Source organism: Rhinolophus sinicus, linkage group LG02 (assembly GCF_036562045.2).
Source record: "Rhinolophus sinicus isolate RSC01 linkage group LG02, ASM3656204v1, whole genome shotgun sequence".
Classification (NCBI taxonomy): domain Eukaryota; kingdom Metazoa; phylum Chordata; class Mammalia; order Chiroptera; family Rhinolophidae; genus Rhinolophus; species Rhinolophus sinicus.
In genome coordinates this window covers 53,822,881-53,840,185 of record NC_133752.1, presented here as the reverse complement: position 1 = coordinate 53,840,185, position 17,305 = coordinate 53,822,881, and the positions used below count along the sequence as shown (strand labels likewise).

Genomic DNA, 17,305 nt, shown 5'->3' with positions numbered 1-17,305 from the left:
CACACACACACACACACACACACGATTATGTGTATATGTATTTTATAAAATACTTTGGACTGAAGATAGTACTTGTTGAGATAAACGACAAAACAAAAGCTGACTTCTGGCATTTTATCAATTGAAATTTGCATTTTCAGTCATCCTATGCATCTACCCAAAAAATTATGTTCATAATAATGACCAAAAGGTGCTGCCAAATCTTGAAGTGCCTTCTGAATCCCCAAAGACTAAATTAAACTAGTGAGTAGGATGCAAGGGGTATTTTATTTTATTCTAATACTCTAAATATTGGTAATCTGTGTCCTCACCTTTACTAGGCAATAGCCTTTTCTTTCATCACAATGGATTAGAGATTTTTATTACAGCATTTTGCTAAAATAGTAGTTATATCAGTTTCCATTTACTGCTACCTACCCTGTACCAGTTTTCAATGAAGGAAAAAAAACTGTCATCAGTGAAGATTAGGAATTATCTGGTACTCTGATTTTAGGACAATGAGTACAGAGAATTCAAAGTCCCTTCTACAGCTATCTTTTGACTTTGTTATTTTGTTAACTATAAAAAGTAATTACCTTACAAGGTAATATACAAATATATACAAATGAGGAAATAAACACCAAAAGGGGATCTTTCAAGATTATACAACTACATAAGAGAACAACACGGCTTCAAAACTGTCTCTTCTTTGCACAGTATTATCTCGCTAATTATACTATTTGGAATGTTTAATTCCAAATAGTATGGCATTGATAATTTTAGCCAATATAACATCCACAACTATTTGGTACTGTTCAGAAGAGGCAGAATGTAATAATGTATCACACTCAAAGTCTGGATCCATGTTACTGCTGTTGGATCCACGTTACTATTTATGCAAAAAGAGTTGAGAAAGGGAAGAAACCCAAATGATGCATCTAAGTATTTCCTCTGTATTCATCTCTTAACTAATTCACAGTGTTTTTAACAATTCAAACATCAATTTTCAAATACTCAGTTGTTTAAAATTTCATTACATAATAGTTATAATTGTAAGTTCAAATTCTTAACTACCTCTAGGGAATTTACAAGGCATTTTCTCTCAAAACCATGAAGGGAATGATGAAAAATTTCTGTATTACCTTCCTTCATAAACAATGGCAAATGGAAAAAGAGCTTGATGTTAGATGTCTCAATGTTATCAGTACTTTTTAAAAATATTATGGTGTTTCAAGGAAATTTGTTTATGAATATAGGTAACAAGATTCAAATTCAGGTCAATTTTGCAAACGAGGCAACCTTATAAGAGGTACAAGTAATACTGGAAGCTCAAATAAAAAGCCTAAAGACTCAGTTTAGCACAGTGGGTAAAAGCACTAACTATGAAGCCAGACTACTCTCAGTGCCTTGTTTTCCTCATCTGTAAAAATGAGGAAATAGTTCTATTCCTACCTCTGAGGGTTATTTTAAAAATTAAGTAAGATAACCTATATAAATAAAGGGCCTGACATGTAAACACTATGAAAGTAATAGCTATTGTTATTCTAAAATTCGTTAAAAAAAAAAATCACCAATGCATTAGAACAATTTAGTATATTCTGACCTCAAATATTGCAGAGCTGTGTACTAATTATTAACCAAAACTAGAGTATCTCTATTAAAAATTTACAGAAAAGACAGAAAAGTAGGTACAAATAAAGGAAAAGAAGTGGATCAAATATCTTTCAAACTCAATTCATTTACTTAAAATAATATGCCATGCTGGTAATGTGCCCTAATCAATAAAAATATTTAACTGGCTTTGTTATAATAGGTATTAAACAGGAAAATAGTCATAAGCATGTATATGCTTATCCTATAAGCAGATGATTTCCTATCTAATGTATCAAACCCAAATTACTATTCATCAGATTCAACCTCTATCACACTACCACCTATTTATTCTATTGGAAATTCCTTCAAATTTCCACTCCTAAAAGGGGAAATTTAGGGGGCAAAAGTATTCTTCTCTCTTCTCCTCAGATTCCTCAAAAGATCTGCCTCTAACACCATCACAGTCACTCAGCCACTGCTCAAGAGAAAGCCTTCTGAGCACGTTAAACAGCTCTGCACCCTCAAGTAGGAAATGCGGTTCTAAATCCACTGCACACAACATAATAAACCCAGTAAGAAAAATACTAAAATTGCAAAGGACTACAGAAACAGAAAAATATGATGATAATAAAAATATTTCCAGGTCACTTCATGGTTTATAAAGTACCTACCCATTCATTACCTCATTTAATTCTTTTAACTACCTCTGAAGTAAGTAGACTGAATAGATACTGTTTTCCATTTTAAACTCAAGAACATTAAAACACAGCGCCTCTATAAGATCATTTATATATTTTAATAGGCAGATTAATAATATTCTCATTTTGACTGTGTTATAACCAACTACATTAACAACCCTGAAAAAAACACAGGTCATGTTTTCTATGTCTGATAATGACTGCTTTCCATTGTCCTTTCTCAACCAATCATTTGACTCCCGACTTCCATAAGCTCTGTGCTTCTCTTCTGTCCACCCTTGTCTATCTTAGTGCACATCTCTATCTTACATGTACCATATTATATTGTGATTTTCTTATATGCATACTTTTTTCTACTAGACTAGAGCTCTCAGAGGATTAGGAACTATGTCTTATCTATCTTTATATCTATTATGACTAGCACAACACTTGTCACAAAGCAAATACTCAGTAAACATTTAGTGAATAAATGATTAAATAAATATATGAAATGTTAACTGAGAATGAAAAGGTTGATGAAAAGTTTTGAAAAGGCCAACTATCAAAAAAAATCAGAGAAAGAAACTCAAAATGTCTTTCTAATCTTAAAAGGCACTATCTTTTTTTTACACCAAAACTAGTATTTTACTTCATGAAAATATATTTGGAAATATGATTACAACACCATACCCAAGTATATGAATTTACTAAAATTTAATTTTTATATCACTCGCTTTCTAACTTTTTGTGTATTTTATAGGGTTAAACCAAAGACAATTTCAAATGGGTGGTAATTAAAGAAATAAGTTTACACTATTATGCTTTGTTTCCTTAACTCACTTTTCTGTTTTGAAGAATATTGCACAACCGTCCACATGCTTTCTCTCCTGCTCAGACATGATTTTGGCACGTGACTTTGGAGAAAAAAATCCATCATATCCACGCTCCTTCAATGCTGGCAGAAAGAGAGTGAAGTATTGCTCTGTTTCCACTTCCTGAGATGAAAGAAAAGTTATCATTGACATGACAGAGTGAAACTCTGATTAAGATACAAAAGTGTTCAGCATTACGAGTGAGATGTGACTAAGTTAAAATTCACATAATAAATATTACCCAACTATCTTACCTTACCGCTAACAGCAGCCATTTGACAATGGCAGCTTTTTAAACCTGAAAGAACCAGATGTTACATGACTTTCTCATGCTCACACACAGCTAGTGGGCTCCAAGTCTTTTCATTCCCAATTTAGAGGTCATTTCACTATGCACTTTATTTCACTTCCTCACATTGGTAATTAAACCCAGAAAGATGGTCATATTATAGATTAAGTGGTAGGGAATACTAAATTTTATATATAAAAAGGTAATTAAATTTTTTTTTAACCTTTCTCAACTGTGGTGGAAAAGACTGACACCCAAGAGTGAGAAACTTAAGATCTATCAACAAAAAATTCTACTGTAAGTAATATGTAGGTACCTGAATCCAGTAGCCTCTGTTAATAGTATAGAAAGTACATTAGGTGCAACGAATAACAAACAAACATGTCAACAGTGTGATCTCAACTTTATTTTGAAAATGTATCTGCAAATAAGTGAATAAAAAAGCGTGTACAAAAAATACTTCAGATGCTTTTAACACAGCAACTATCTTTGGGACATGAGATTAGGTGTTTTCCTTCCATCTCTGCATTTTTTCAAAATTTTCAACTTCTCTAGAATGAACATTTTATAAGATAGTATTACTTTTATAATAAGAAATATTTTTATTATGATGTTTTTATCCTTCAAACTATACATAGAAGAGTGTGGGGCGTTATTACTACAAATATTAAATCCAATACACAAATACTAAAGACAAAAATCAAAATGGGGACAATTAACTATAACAAGCCTAATTTTGTTCGCCACCTCCTTCCCCCATTTTGTGTCAGTTTTCAGTGCTGAGAAGAAAATTTAACTTTTGAAGATTTTCAGTTCTTGTTATTTCCCAGGAAGTCATATAAACTATGGGCAACATAAAAAAAAATTATCAAACTGTATTACAAAAAAAAATTTTTTTTAAGTAGTAACTTTCTCTATGCTGAGAGGAAGGTGTGAAATTATAACACTTAAAATTTTAAAACACCTTTATAAGTATTTAATATGCTTTGAAAGTTAAGAAAAAAAAATACTAAAAACTACCTATTAACCTTCTTGGCTATTCATTAGCTGAGTGTTAAAAAGAAGCAATATTTCAACAGAAAGGTGTTTCTTCAGTTAAATTTATTGTAATAAAGTGTTATAAAACAGAAGAATCTAAATTTCAGAGGTGGTTTTTAAAATAAGGTAAAATGCATGATTTATAGTACATTATTTTTAAATGTTTAAAATGTTTATCCTTAAGAAACAGTGGGCAAGCAATTTATTTTTACAGATTCCATTATATTACAAGTTAAATTTATATTCCTACAAGACAATTTTCCGCAGTTTTCTCTCAGTAATATCAATAATTTGTTCATGAAATGAACTGTTAACATAATACATGAGATAATTTTCACATAAGAAAATACTAAATGTGTGTAAGTAGATGGCTGTACTTAGTAAAATAGTTTCACTGTGGAACTGTTATGTGCTTATTAAAACTGTCCTTATTTTAAGAGAGAAAATTTCTTTTTTTGAGTTTTGCTTTAAACCTCTTTGGGTATCTCTCAGAAGTAACACCTTCTTTTACTTTTAAGTTCACCTTTAAGTTAAAGACAATTCAATTTCTATAGTGTTACCTGAAGACTAATGATATCTGCATCACAGTTAACAATTTCTTCCATAATTCCCTTTTTCCTGTATTCCCAGTTTAATGCCCAGGAAGGGCAATAGCCATATAGCTGCCGGGTGGCGTATTTATCACATAACACATTGTAACACATAACCGTGAATGATGCTAAGAAGTAGGAGAAAAAAAAAAAACAGACAAAAAGGAGAAAATTAGGCAACTTTTTCTAAAGCAATATCACGTGCATAACTAAATGCACAAGCACACACGGCATACAAACATACTCAAAATATCATCATGGTGAAATGCGTCAGGAAAGATTCTATTAAATGGTAGCCACTGAAGCTTCTTCACTGGAGTCTATCACACCAAAGCATTTTACTTGAATTAGACTAACAGTTCATATTTGAGATTTTTAGGAAATTTATTTTAATAAATAAAAATTCAAATTTTAAATCAGAATGTTAACCTTTTGCGCATAATACGTTGAGCAAACCTTCTCTGTATAAATGAAATGAAAATAACTTTTCGTTTCATTGTCATTAAAAGGCTCTAAGCTCAATTTTTATTGACAGAATATCCATACTTAGTACTTTTTTGGCTCTCTTACTGCTCTCACTGCTCTGAGCCAGAATATGGGCTAACAAAGTTTAATTATAAGAAAATCCTTTTGGCCAAATCAAATGTTCACTTCTGAAATTAAATTCTCATTTAAAAATGCCCTTGAACTGTAAAGGACTGTGAGCAAACTAATAATAGTCAGAAAGACACGGTTTGTATTCGTGCTACTGAAAAGTGTGCTCTAAGGACCAGTAGCATCAGTTATCACCTAGGAACTCCGAAATGCAGACTCTTTGATCCCACAAAGATCTATGAATCAGAACCTGCAATTTAACAACATCCTCAAGTGATTCATATGCACATGCACACTAGTTTGAAAAGCCCTGATTTTTATCAGTAATTATCCTGGCTGCCCATTAGAATCATTTCATAGAGCTTTTAAAAATGTTACACCCAGGACCCTACTTGGGTCTAACTGAGTCAGTATATTAGGGTCTGGGTATTTATAGTTCTAAAAAGCATCCCAGGTGATTATAATGGGCAGACATTAGTAGAGAATCATAAGGTAAGAATCCAAGTAATAAACTAACACTTGATTAAAGCTGGTTCAGCTTCAGATGATGTTAAAAGTATTAAGAAAAATAGTTCAATGGTCCCACTGGGGATCTGACTGGTGGCCTTTTTGTACACTGGTACCTTTCTCATTATCTGGTACGTATTCTTATATAGTTTAATTATTATAGTTTTGTGGCTATAAATCACCCTTAACCATCACTAGTTATTATACACATCTCTCTATGCACCAGAAGCAAAAGGCATTTTTAATAGTATCTTTTTTTTTTAGCACTTATATTCTACTCAGGGAAGTATCACACATTCCAAGAAAAATCCATACTCATTTTTCAATAAGGAAAATCCAAGAATACTTTGAGAATTCAACTACTAATGAAAACTTGTTTCTGTTGTTCCCTTTCTTAATGGAAATGTAGGCATGCAGTATTAGGAAACTTTTCTTCAAGATTATGTTCATTTGTACTCAAAGAGGGATAACTTTGAACAACTAGAAAGTGGCGTTTTTAGTATTGTAAAGGAACAAATTAATTGCACATTAGGGAAGGCTAAACATAAAATAAATCTGCCTAACTTAAGGCTTTCTAGAAACCCTTAGGTATTCTTTTTTCCAGACCACCAAAGTGTGTCATGACAATAGAAGTGTCATTCGTGATAACACTGACAAGTGCCTCTTAGAACAGGCTGACATAGTGGTTCTAGAGTATGGTGGTTTTAAAATTATTACCTCTCAAAGACATAGAAACGTACTGTATATGATAATATTTCTCAGTGTTATTAAAATGCAAATAGAACCATGAAGATGTTATGCTTCCTTCATTTCCCAATATCCAAGCAAATGATTTTTTCTGTATCTTCTGACTTCATAAAAAAACAAAACAGAACAACAAAAAAACCCCCTCACAAACAGAAGGACTTAAAAAGTACACAATAAACTGTCATTTACCTGTTGAAAATTATTAAAGTATCAGTATTCAGTGATTGGCTTAGCCTTCATATTAAAACAGTAAAATTTTTATTTGTTAATTTAAAAATGAAATTAGGTATCATGAAAACTATTACTCTGTGATTAAAAGGAATTACTTGGAGAAATACCAATTCATAACAACTTATTTTAGGTAGAATTCCCAATCATAAAACGTCTAATAAGCAGTAAGAAGCCTTATAAATGAGGTCAAATCATTATTGGTCTCCACAAAGAGATAAAGGTCTATATTTTCTACATTACTGCAGTTCTAGAAGTGCTGAGCCATATCCTTAAATTGCTCAAATGATCACCCTGTACCATTTCTATACCACTAGCTGGTATCTTATTTTGTTTCTAATATAGCAAATATAGACTCAGTCTAAATTATTCTTTCACAAGTGTTATCAGTCTACCCCCTCAAGAAAGATTAAGTACCTAAGTAGGTTAAAATTTTTCAGAAGAAAATTCATTATTACTAATTTTTCTTAAATCACCCAACACCCTTTGTGAAGATGCCATTTGGGCAGCTGTATTACAAGGAATCATTTTAAAACCAAAAGTAGTATCATTGTGAAAGACAGGAGATTCTTATACATAAGCCTCGGTGTGGATTTGTTTAAGTCTACCCATCAGTATTTTTACATTTATCTACCCAGGGGAGGTAAAACGAAGGCCTGTTAATTATATCACAAAGTCCAATGGCATTTCAAGTATTTCTGAAAAAAAGTCAAGGAAGGAAAAAAACTACCTGATGGCAGAATTTGGTCTCGTTCTTTTAATGTAATCCATGGCCTCGGAGGAAGCTGCTCTGGATGAACTGAAAAAGTGTTTTTTAAACATAAGTTAATTTCATGTGTTCCTAAAATCAGTATTATTTACTTTATGTCAAACCAACATCTGTTTTCTCTTCAGTTGTAATGACCCACAATGGTAAATGGCTAATACCCATGACTTAGGAATGTAATGAAATACAACGAAAATTTAAAAGCTGAAGGAAGGTCAAGAAGAGCTATACAGGAAACATATAGCTAATATACGAAAAGGACATTAGGAGACTCATTAATGGCACTTCCACTGACATAGTATTTATGAAAAGTACCTATTTAAAACCTTACGTAGGGTCTTATGTCTTAATTACACATGCTATGTGAAGTTCCAACATACTGATGAACTAAAATACTCAAATGTTTTTAAAATAGAAAAAAACATATGAATTGTATAAAAATTAATGAATTTTCTACTGGGGCTTTCATTTTCTAAGTTTAATCTTTCTTTCATAATGTCCATGCAAAGCAAGAGATTAGAAGTGCACTGTACAGAAAAAAAGAAAGGCATTAGTTAAATATTAATTGCTCAGATATGGTTATCAATACCATGGAACTAAATACTACCCAACTATCAGATGAAAGAAAATTCATTAAGTTAAGTTTTAACTACCCCCTTTCTTCTTCCTTTTAAAAACATTTGCAATTACAGGACAATTTGATTCAAGTTTGCAGACCTGCCCAGGTTATTGGTGGCTGAAAAATGTATTCCTTTAAAATAAAAACATGCCATCTTCATCTAGCCACAGAAATTTTAAGTATCCAGGATCTTAAAAAGTGTCATTTTAGTAAACACTCTGGTGTTCCGAATATCTACCTAAAGGATGTCTGTTTAAGCATCTATACTTTTCAAAAAATCTAATGAACACTGTTTTGCATATTCGATATCTTGCCAGGAAAGAAATGAAGGTTATCATAAGATGACAAACAAACCATTCAGCTGGTTCAACACGTTGAATTCTGAAAAATAATCATGCCTGTTAGGACCGTCGTGTTAAAATCATAGCAACAATCTCAAAAACGGAAAGCCCAATATATAAATACACTAAAGGTAAACAAGGAACTTTCTAGCTATTGGGATCCTTAGTAGCAAATGGTTAAAAATTCATAAATCAAGAAAATTCTCAATAAAACAAGTGAGGTGACATCAACATTTTGGTGCTTCCCATATGTAATACATTTTAACATCCATCACAACACATCAGTATAAGTAAAATGTATAGTATCCACCAACAATATCTGAAGAGCCAAAAAAAAGGAAAAGACACTATCTCACTAGTAACCAGAAAGAATAAAAAAACGAGATAGTATGTTTTTCTTCAGATTAACAAAAAGTTTTAACTTTAACACTATCCATGGTTGGTGACAGTTACAAGAAACTCATACTTGCATGTACAGCTGGTAGGAATATAAACTGGTACTACTATCTGTGATGACAAATTGAATCATCTTTTAAAATTTTAAAACATCCATGTCCTTGTGGCCCTGCAATTCTATTTCCTGGGATCAGCCCTATCTGCTTAAAGCAGCATTCACATAGATATTCATTACACCATACACCATGTTTATGTAGCAAAAACAATGGTAAATGGCTAATACCCATTTTATGAAAGTCTGTGCTACAGTTTAAAAGAAAAAGAATAAATACATGTATGCAAAAGTACAAAGATAATATAAAAAAATACTGTTGAGTAAAAATAAAGTAAAAAATATATAATGAAGTTAAAATGTGATATATTAGAAAAAGTTTTTAAAACACACTTAAAAAGTAATACATAAAATTTCTACTGGTAAAATTTTTGGATGTAAATGTCTATAAAAATGTCTACAAGAATATATACCCAACCTACAAGTGTGTTTATTTACATGCAAAAAAAATGGAATTAAAGACAGAGGTCAAAGAAAATTCTAATCTTAACTGGAATTTCAACATTTTTTACAATGAGAATAATATATTCAAGTGTGACATAAAATTAACTCGTTTTGTTTTAGGAAGGCTTTGGTCTTGTCTGCGTATTACACTTTTTATTATGAAATATTTCTAACATACAAAGGTGTGGAGAGCATCGTGTACTGAATCTCTAATATCCATTACCCAGCTTCAAAAATGATAAACTTTTGGACAATCTTTATTCATCTATACCTCCACCTACTCCACACTCCCTATCCCCTACACCTGGATTATTTTGAAGGTGATCCCAGACATACTATGCCTTCCATAAACACTTCAGTAGATATCTCTAAAAATTATTGATAACATTATCAAATCTAAAAAAAAAATTAACAATAATTTCTAAATATTATCAAATCTCTAGGAAGTATTTAAACTTTCTCCACTACCTCAAAATTTTTTTAATCACTAAAATATTGTGTTTGTTCCTAAATCAAAAAACTGAGTTCCACAGTATGTTTTCTTTCCAATTCTCATCTTGCTGCCCATAAAATTTTCCTTTATATGTCTTACTGTTGTTTAATTATAAATACATACCCACCACTATTAGAATTTGATTTTTAATTGACTATTTGATCTATTCCCTGTTCGGTTTCTTCACATTGTCGTTGCTCAGTAATACACTGTACTTTTTTTATTTTTATGTTCCAACCCCCTTCACACATTTCTCCCACCCCATCCCCATCTCTGGCAACCACCAATCTGTTCTCTGCGTCTCTCAGTTTTGTTTTTTTTCTTTTTAGATTTCACATATAAGAGAGATCATATGGTATTCATCATCGTCTGACTTACTTCATCAAATAGAACGTCCATCCATGTTGTCGCAAACGGCAAGATGTCATATTCCTTGACAAGACTAAATAATATTCCATTGTGTGTACACAGACACACACACACACACACACAGACACACACACACAATTTCTTTATCCATTCATCTATCAATAGACACTTAGATATCTTGGCTGTTGTAAAAGCTGCTGCAATGAACCTAAAAGTGCAGATATCTTTCTGAGTTAGTGTTTCCATTTTCTTACTATAAATACGCAGAAGTGGAACTGCTGGAACATATGGTAGTTCTAGCATTTTTTTTTTTTTTTTTTGGAACATACACACTGTTTTCCACATGGATCACAAAAATATATTCCCACGACAGTACACAAGGGTTCCCTTTTCTCCACACACTCGTTAACACTTATTTCTTGCATTTTTGATAATAGCTATTCTAACAGGTATGAGGTGGTATCTCATTATGGCTTTGATTTGCATTTTCATGATGATTAATGATGTTGAGCATATTGTCACGTGCCTAGTGGCCACCTGTATGCCTTCTTTGGATAAATGTCTATTCAGATTTTCTGCCCAATTTTTAATCAAATAGTTTATGCGTTTTTGCTATTATGGTATATGAGATTTTTATATATTTTTTGGATATTAGTCCCTTATCAGATATATGATTTGCAAATATACTCTCATTCAGGAGATTACCTTTACATTTTCTTGATGGTTTCCCTTGCTGTGCAGAAACTTTTGGTATTTATTTCTACTTTTGGTGTCAGATTCAAAAATCTATCAGCAATACCTATGTCGAGGAGCTTATGCCTATGTTTTCTTCTAGAAGTTTTATGGTTTCAGGTCTTACGTTTCAATCTTTGATTCATTCAGAATTTGTGTGTATGGTGTAAGATAGTTTCATTCTTCTGCATGTGGCTGTCAGTTTTTCCAACACCATTTACTGAAGAGACTATCTTTTCCCATTGTATATTCTTGGATCCTTTGTTATAAATTAATTGACCACATATGCATGGATTGATTTCTGGGCTTACTATTCTGTTCCATTGAACTATGTGTCAGTTTTTTATGCCAGTACCACACTATTTTAATTGCTATAGCTTTGTAACTTAGTTTAAAATCAGGAAGTGTGATACCTCCAGCTTTGTTCTTCTTTTTCAAGATTGCTTTGGCTATTTGGGTTTTTTTGTGGTTCCATACAAATTTTATGATTATTTGGTCTAGTTCTTTGAAAAATGCCATTGGAATTTTGATATGGCTTGCAATGAATGTGTAGATCTCCTTGGATAGTATGCACATTTTAACAATACTGATTCTTCCAATCCATGAGCAGGAAACATCTTTCCATTTATTTGTGTCATCTTCAATTTCTTTCATTAATGTCTTGTAGTTTTCTATATACGAGGTGTGATCAAAAGGTGAATGTTTAAAAAAAAAAACTATTACAGTAAAAGACACATTGTCATTAACCCCACTCAAAGTATTCCTCCTTGCTTCAAACACATTTATCCCACCTTTCTTGCCACTTTCTAAAACAGTTCTGCAAGTCCTCTTTCGTGAGTGTCTTTACTTCATTCTCCATCATGACAACACTCCATGTCACACATCGCTTCTTGTATATGGCAATTTCTGTCAAATAAAAACATTACGGTGTGTCCTCATTCACTTTATTCACCAGGTCTGGCACTGTGCAACTTCTGGCTCTTCCCCAAAGTCGAAATGACCATGAAAGGAAAATGTTTTGAATCGATTCAGGACATCAAGGCAACCATGATAGTACAACTCAAGACACTCATGAAAAAGGACTTCCAGAACTGCTTCAGAAAGTGGCAAGAAGGATGGGATAGATGTGTTTGAAGGGGGGGGGGGGGGGGAGATTAATGGCAAAGTGTCTTTTACTGTAATAAATTTTTCTTTATTAAAACATTCACCGTATTTTATTATCACACCTCCTTGGTTAAATTTATTCTTAGGTATTTTATTCTTCTTGATGCAACTGTAAATGGGACTGTTTTCTTTATATCTTTTTCTAATACATTGTTGTGTGTAGAAATGCAACAGATTTCTGTGTACTGCCTTTGTAACCTGCAACTTTATTGAATTCATTTATTAGTTCTAACAGTTTTTTGACCAAGTTTTTAGGGTTTTCTAGATATATTTATGTCATTTGCAAATACTGACATTTTGTTTTTTCTTTTCCAATTTGGATGCCTTTTTCTTTTTCTTGCCTAATTGCTCTGGCCAGAATTTCCAATACTGTGTTGCACACAAGTGGCGAGAGTCGGCATACTTATCTTGATGATCTTGAAGGAAATGCCTTCAGATGTTCACTGTAGAATATGAGTATGTTGGCTGTGGGATCATTATTTATGGCCTTTATTATGTTGAGATACGTTCCCTCTATACCCACTTTGTTGAAATTTTTTTAATGATATATGGATGTTGAATTTCATCTAATGCTATTTCTGCATCTACTGAGATGATCATTTGATTTTTTTCCTTCATTTTGGTAATGTAGTATATCTTCACACTAACTGACTTGCAGATGGTGAACCATCCCTGTATCCCTGGGGTAAATGACACTTGATTATGATGTATGATCCTTTGAATGTACTGTTGTATTCAGTTTGCTAATGTTTTGTTGAAGATTTTTGCATCTCTGTTCAAGGATATTGGCATGTAATTCTCTTCTTGTGGTATCTTTGTCTGGTTTTGGTATTAGGATAATGCTGACTTCATAAAATAAGTTTGGAAGAGATCTCTCCCTTTCTATTTTTTTGGACGAGTTTGAGAAGGATGGGTATTAAAAATCTTGTTTGAATGTTTGACAGCATTCCACAGTGAAGTCATCTGGTCTGGGACTTTTCTTTGTCAGGAGGTTTCTGATTACTGATTTAATCTTTTTACTAGTAATCAGTCTGTTCAGATTTTCTATTTCATATAATTCAGTATTGATAGGTTGTATGTTTTGGAGAATTTATCTGTTTCTTCTAGGTTGTTCAATATTTTGGCACAGAATTGTTCATAGTAGTCTCTTATGATCCCTTAAATGTAATTATTAATAGGTATCTATGTATTGCCGTTTTGTTAATTGTTTACTGGCTGTTTTTGTAGTTACTCTCTGTTCCTTTCTTCTTTTGCTCTCTTCCTTTGTAGTTTAATGATTTTCTTTAATATTACCCTTATATTGCTTTCTTTTTATCCTTTGTGTTTTACTACAGGTTTTTGCTTTGTGGTTACCATGAGGCTTACACATAACATCTTATATCTATAAAAGTATATTTTAAGTTGATAACAACTTAAATTTAATCCCATTCTAAAAAAAAAAAAAATATTTTTTGTCAAGATGAAACTGCAATGTCAATGATATGACAAAGGACAGGAATACAGAGTTATATGGGCTACCATGAAATAAAATAACTACTGTTTAACTGATAAATACATATAGTCCTATAAACAGTACTATCCCATCTTCCCGAAAGTAAGACCCAGCCGGACAATCAGCTCTAATGCATCTTTTGGAGCAAAATTTAATATAAGAACCGGTATTATATCATATTATAGTAAAATAAGACCGGGTCTTACATTAATTTTTGCTCCAAAAGATGCATTACAGCTGATTGCCTGGCTAGGTCTTATTTTCAGGGAAACACGGTAGAATTTGGATAAAAACTGAAGATAAGTCTGTTCTTATTATGAATAAGAAAGAAGAGACAGCAATCAACATCTTAATACATCTCTCAGCATCATACCTGAAATTTGATAAAAATAGTTCTCCCATTTTTATCTCCCATATGTGCCACACAAGGTGCTTGGTATGTAGTAGGTGCTAACCGACCCTGAAACCATTTCTGGAGCAACCAGGGATAGGGGGAATAAATTAAAAAGGAACTAAGAAAAGCCTCACTTCTGTGGACAATGGAGCAGAAACGGAGAATCCCAACAGGGACTAGGTGGGGCACCCACACTCAGTGGCAGTGGTGATCCAGTGTTGATGGTGGCAACCTCTTTAGCGGCGCCCAAAAGAGCCAGCCCACCCCACACCTCACAGTGGTCAGCAGCACTGGGCCTGGTTTGCCCACAGTAGGGGTGTCACATGAGCCTGGCAGGGCTGACAGAAACCATATGCTAAACCTAAACGGGGCAACTGCCTGCTAAAATTGACATTTAAAAAGGATCAAGACTCATCTAAGATAATATTCAAAATATCCAGGGTACAACTGAAAATCACTGGTCGTACTAAAGACCAGGAAAATCAAAACTTACATGAGAAAAGACTATCAACAGACATTAACACAGCGATAATTCAGATAGTGAAATTATCTGACAGAGATTTTAGAGCAGACATCATAAAGCTGCTTTAAGAAGCAATGCCAAATTCTCTTAAAACAAATGAAAAAAATAGAAAACTCCAGCAAAGAAGGCTAAGGTACATTTTTTTTTAAAAGACCAAACAGAAAATATTGAACTGAAAAGTACAATAACCAAAATAACAAAACTCACTGGAAGGGCACAATAATAAAGGTAACAAAAGATAAAATGATTGAATTTCAGAACCAATAGAATTATTAATTATGAACAATAAAAAGAAAATAAACCCCCCAAAAAATGTGAACAGAGCTTGAGGAAATTGTGGGACTGTAACAAAAGCTCTAAGATCTATATCATCAGAGTCCAGAAGGAGAGGAGAAAGGACGGGGACTTAAAAAGCATTCTTAAAAGTTAATGACTAAAAATACCCAAATTTAGTAAAAGACATACCTATACCTACACATTCAAGAAGGTGAGCAAACTACAAGTAGAATAAAATCAAACAAATCCACACCAAGACATGTTATAATTAAACTGCAGAAAACTAAAGACAAAGAATCTCAAAAATATCAGACAGAAATGACACATTACTTATGAGGGAACGTTGGGTTTTTTTTTTCTCCCTAAAACCATGGCGGCCAGAGGAATTGACACATTTTTCAAGTGCTGAAAGAAAAGAAGTATCAACAACAAATTCTATATCCAACAAACCATTCTTCAGAAATTAAGGGGAAATAAAGATGTCATCAAAGGAAAACTAAGAGATTTTGTTGCTAGCAGACCTGTCTTAAAGACTGGCTAAAGGAAGCTCTCTAAACAGAAACAAAATAATAACAGAAGAACTGAAACATCAAAAGGAAAAAACAAGGAATGAAAAAAACTAGGGGTAAATATAATAGATTATCCTTCTCTACATGAGCTTAAATCATATCTGACGGTTGAAGCAAAAATTATAACAAACGTCTGGGCGGTACTCAGTGTAGGTAGAGGAAACCCTAGAGACAATTATATTTAAAAGTGGGGAAGGTAAAGGAACATAAATGGAAGTAAGGCATCAATAATTCACTTAAAGTGGTAAAATATCATTATCAGTTGACTGTGCTAAGTATGTCTACTGTAATATGTAGAGCAATCACTAAGAAAATTATAAAACACAATATACTCAAAAACAGCACTAAAAAAATAAAAGATGGAATCCTAAAATATGTTTAAGTAACCCACAGGCAGCCAAGAAAACATAAACAAAGGAAGGAGAAGCAGAGGAAATAAACAGAAAACAAGTAATAAAATAGTAGACTTAAGTTCTACATATTTGTAACTACTTTAAATGATTTAAATACACAAATTGTAAGAGTGAAATTTTGGTGGAGTAGATAAAGAAACATGACTCAACTTTATTCTGTCTATAAGAAATTCAGTTCAAATTCAACAACATAGTAAAGCTGAAAGTAAGAGGATGGAAAAAGATATACCATACTAACATTAAACAAAAAAATGAAAGCGATTATAATAATATCAATAAAGTGTACTTAAAAACAAAGAAAATAGTAGGAACAAAGTTCACTGCATGGCAGAAAAATCACTCCACCAAGAAGATGTAGCAATCCTAAACATAGCTTCAAAATATAAACCTCAGCAAACGTAAAAGAACTGAAATAATATTGAACATGTTTTCCAACTGGGCCCAAACTAGAATCAAACTAGCATAAAAGAGAGACAATGGGAAATTAAACACATTTCTAAATAAGCCATGAGTCAAAGAGGAAGTTTCTAAGAAAATTTTAAAACATACATTAAAACAAAATAAAAATGAAAATACAATATATCAAAATTTACGGAATGCAACTAAGAGATCTGCAAGGGAAATTTATAATGCTTCACGCTTACATTAAACAGATCTCAAATCAACAATCTGTTTTTACTTCACACAAGAAAAAGAATAGAATAAATCCAAAGCAAGCAGACAAGAAAAAATACTAAAAAACAGGAAAACAGAAAGGTTAAGCATAAAAGAACAGAAAAAATATATACTAGTGCAGATTCTAACCAAGATAACTTGTGTAGCTATATTTTTTCATGTAGCTATATTAATATCAGCGTAATAAGAACAACAGCATGATAAAAGTTTCAAATATCCAGAAAGATGAAACCTAAAAATATACCCTTAATATATGTAATTAAAAGGTTGTAAGAGCTACAAGAATAAACAAATCCACAATCAAAGTGGGCGATTTTACAACTCTATCAGTAATGAATTAAAAACAAAGCAATCATTAAGTATACATAACCAATTCAAACAATTAACAAACTTAAAACTAATACATAAAGAAT

General features: G+C 32.3%; 1 protein-coding gene across 4 annotated transcripts in view; it reads right to left on the bottom strand.

Annotated features, from left to right (window-relative positions):
• CNOT6L (CCR4-NOT transcription complex subunit 6 like) overlaps positions 1-17,305 on the bottom strand; it is a 98,987-nt gene that overhangs the window by 28,438 nt on the left and 53,244 nt on the right. For all 4 annotated transcript variants that reach the window (XM_074324421.1, XM_019720244.2, XM_074324423.1 and 1 more), the window contains 3 exons: positions 7,845-7,913; positions 5,009-5,166; positions 3,090-3,244 (listed from right to left, as the gene is read on the bottom strand). In XM_074324421.1, coding sequence (XP_074180522.1) covers positions 3,090-3,244; positions 5,009-5,166; positions 7,845-7,913 — 382 coding nt within the window. The remainder of the gene's footprint in view (positions 1-3,089; positions 3,245-5,008; positions 5,167-7,844; positions 7,914-17,305) is intronic.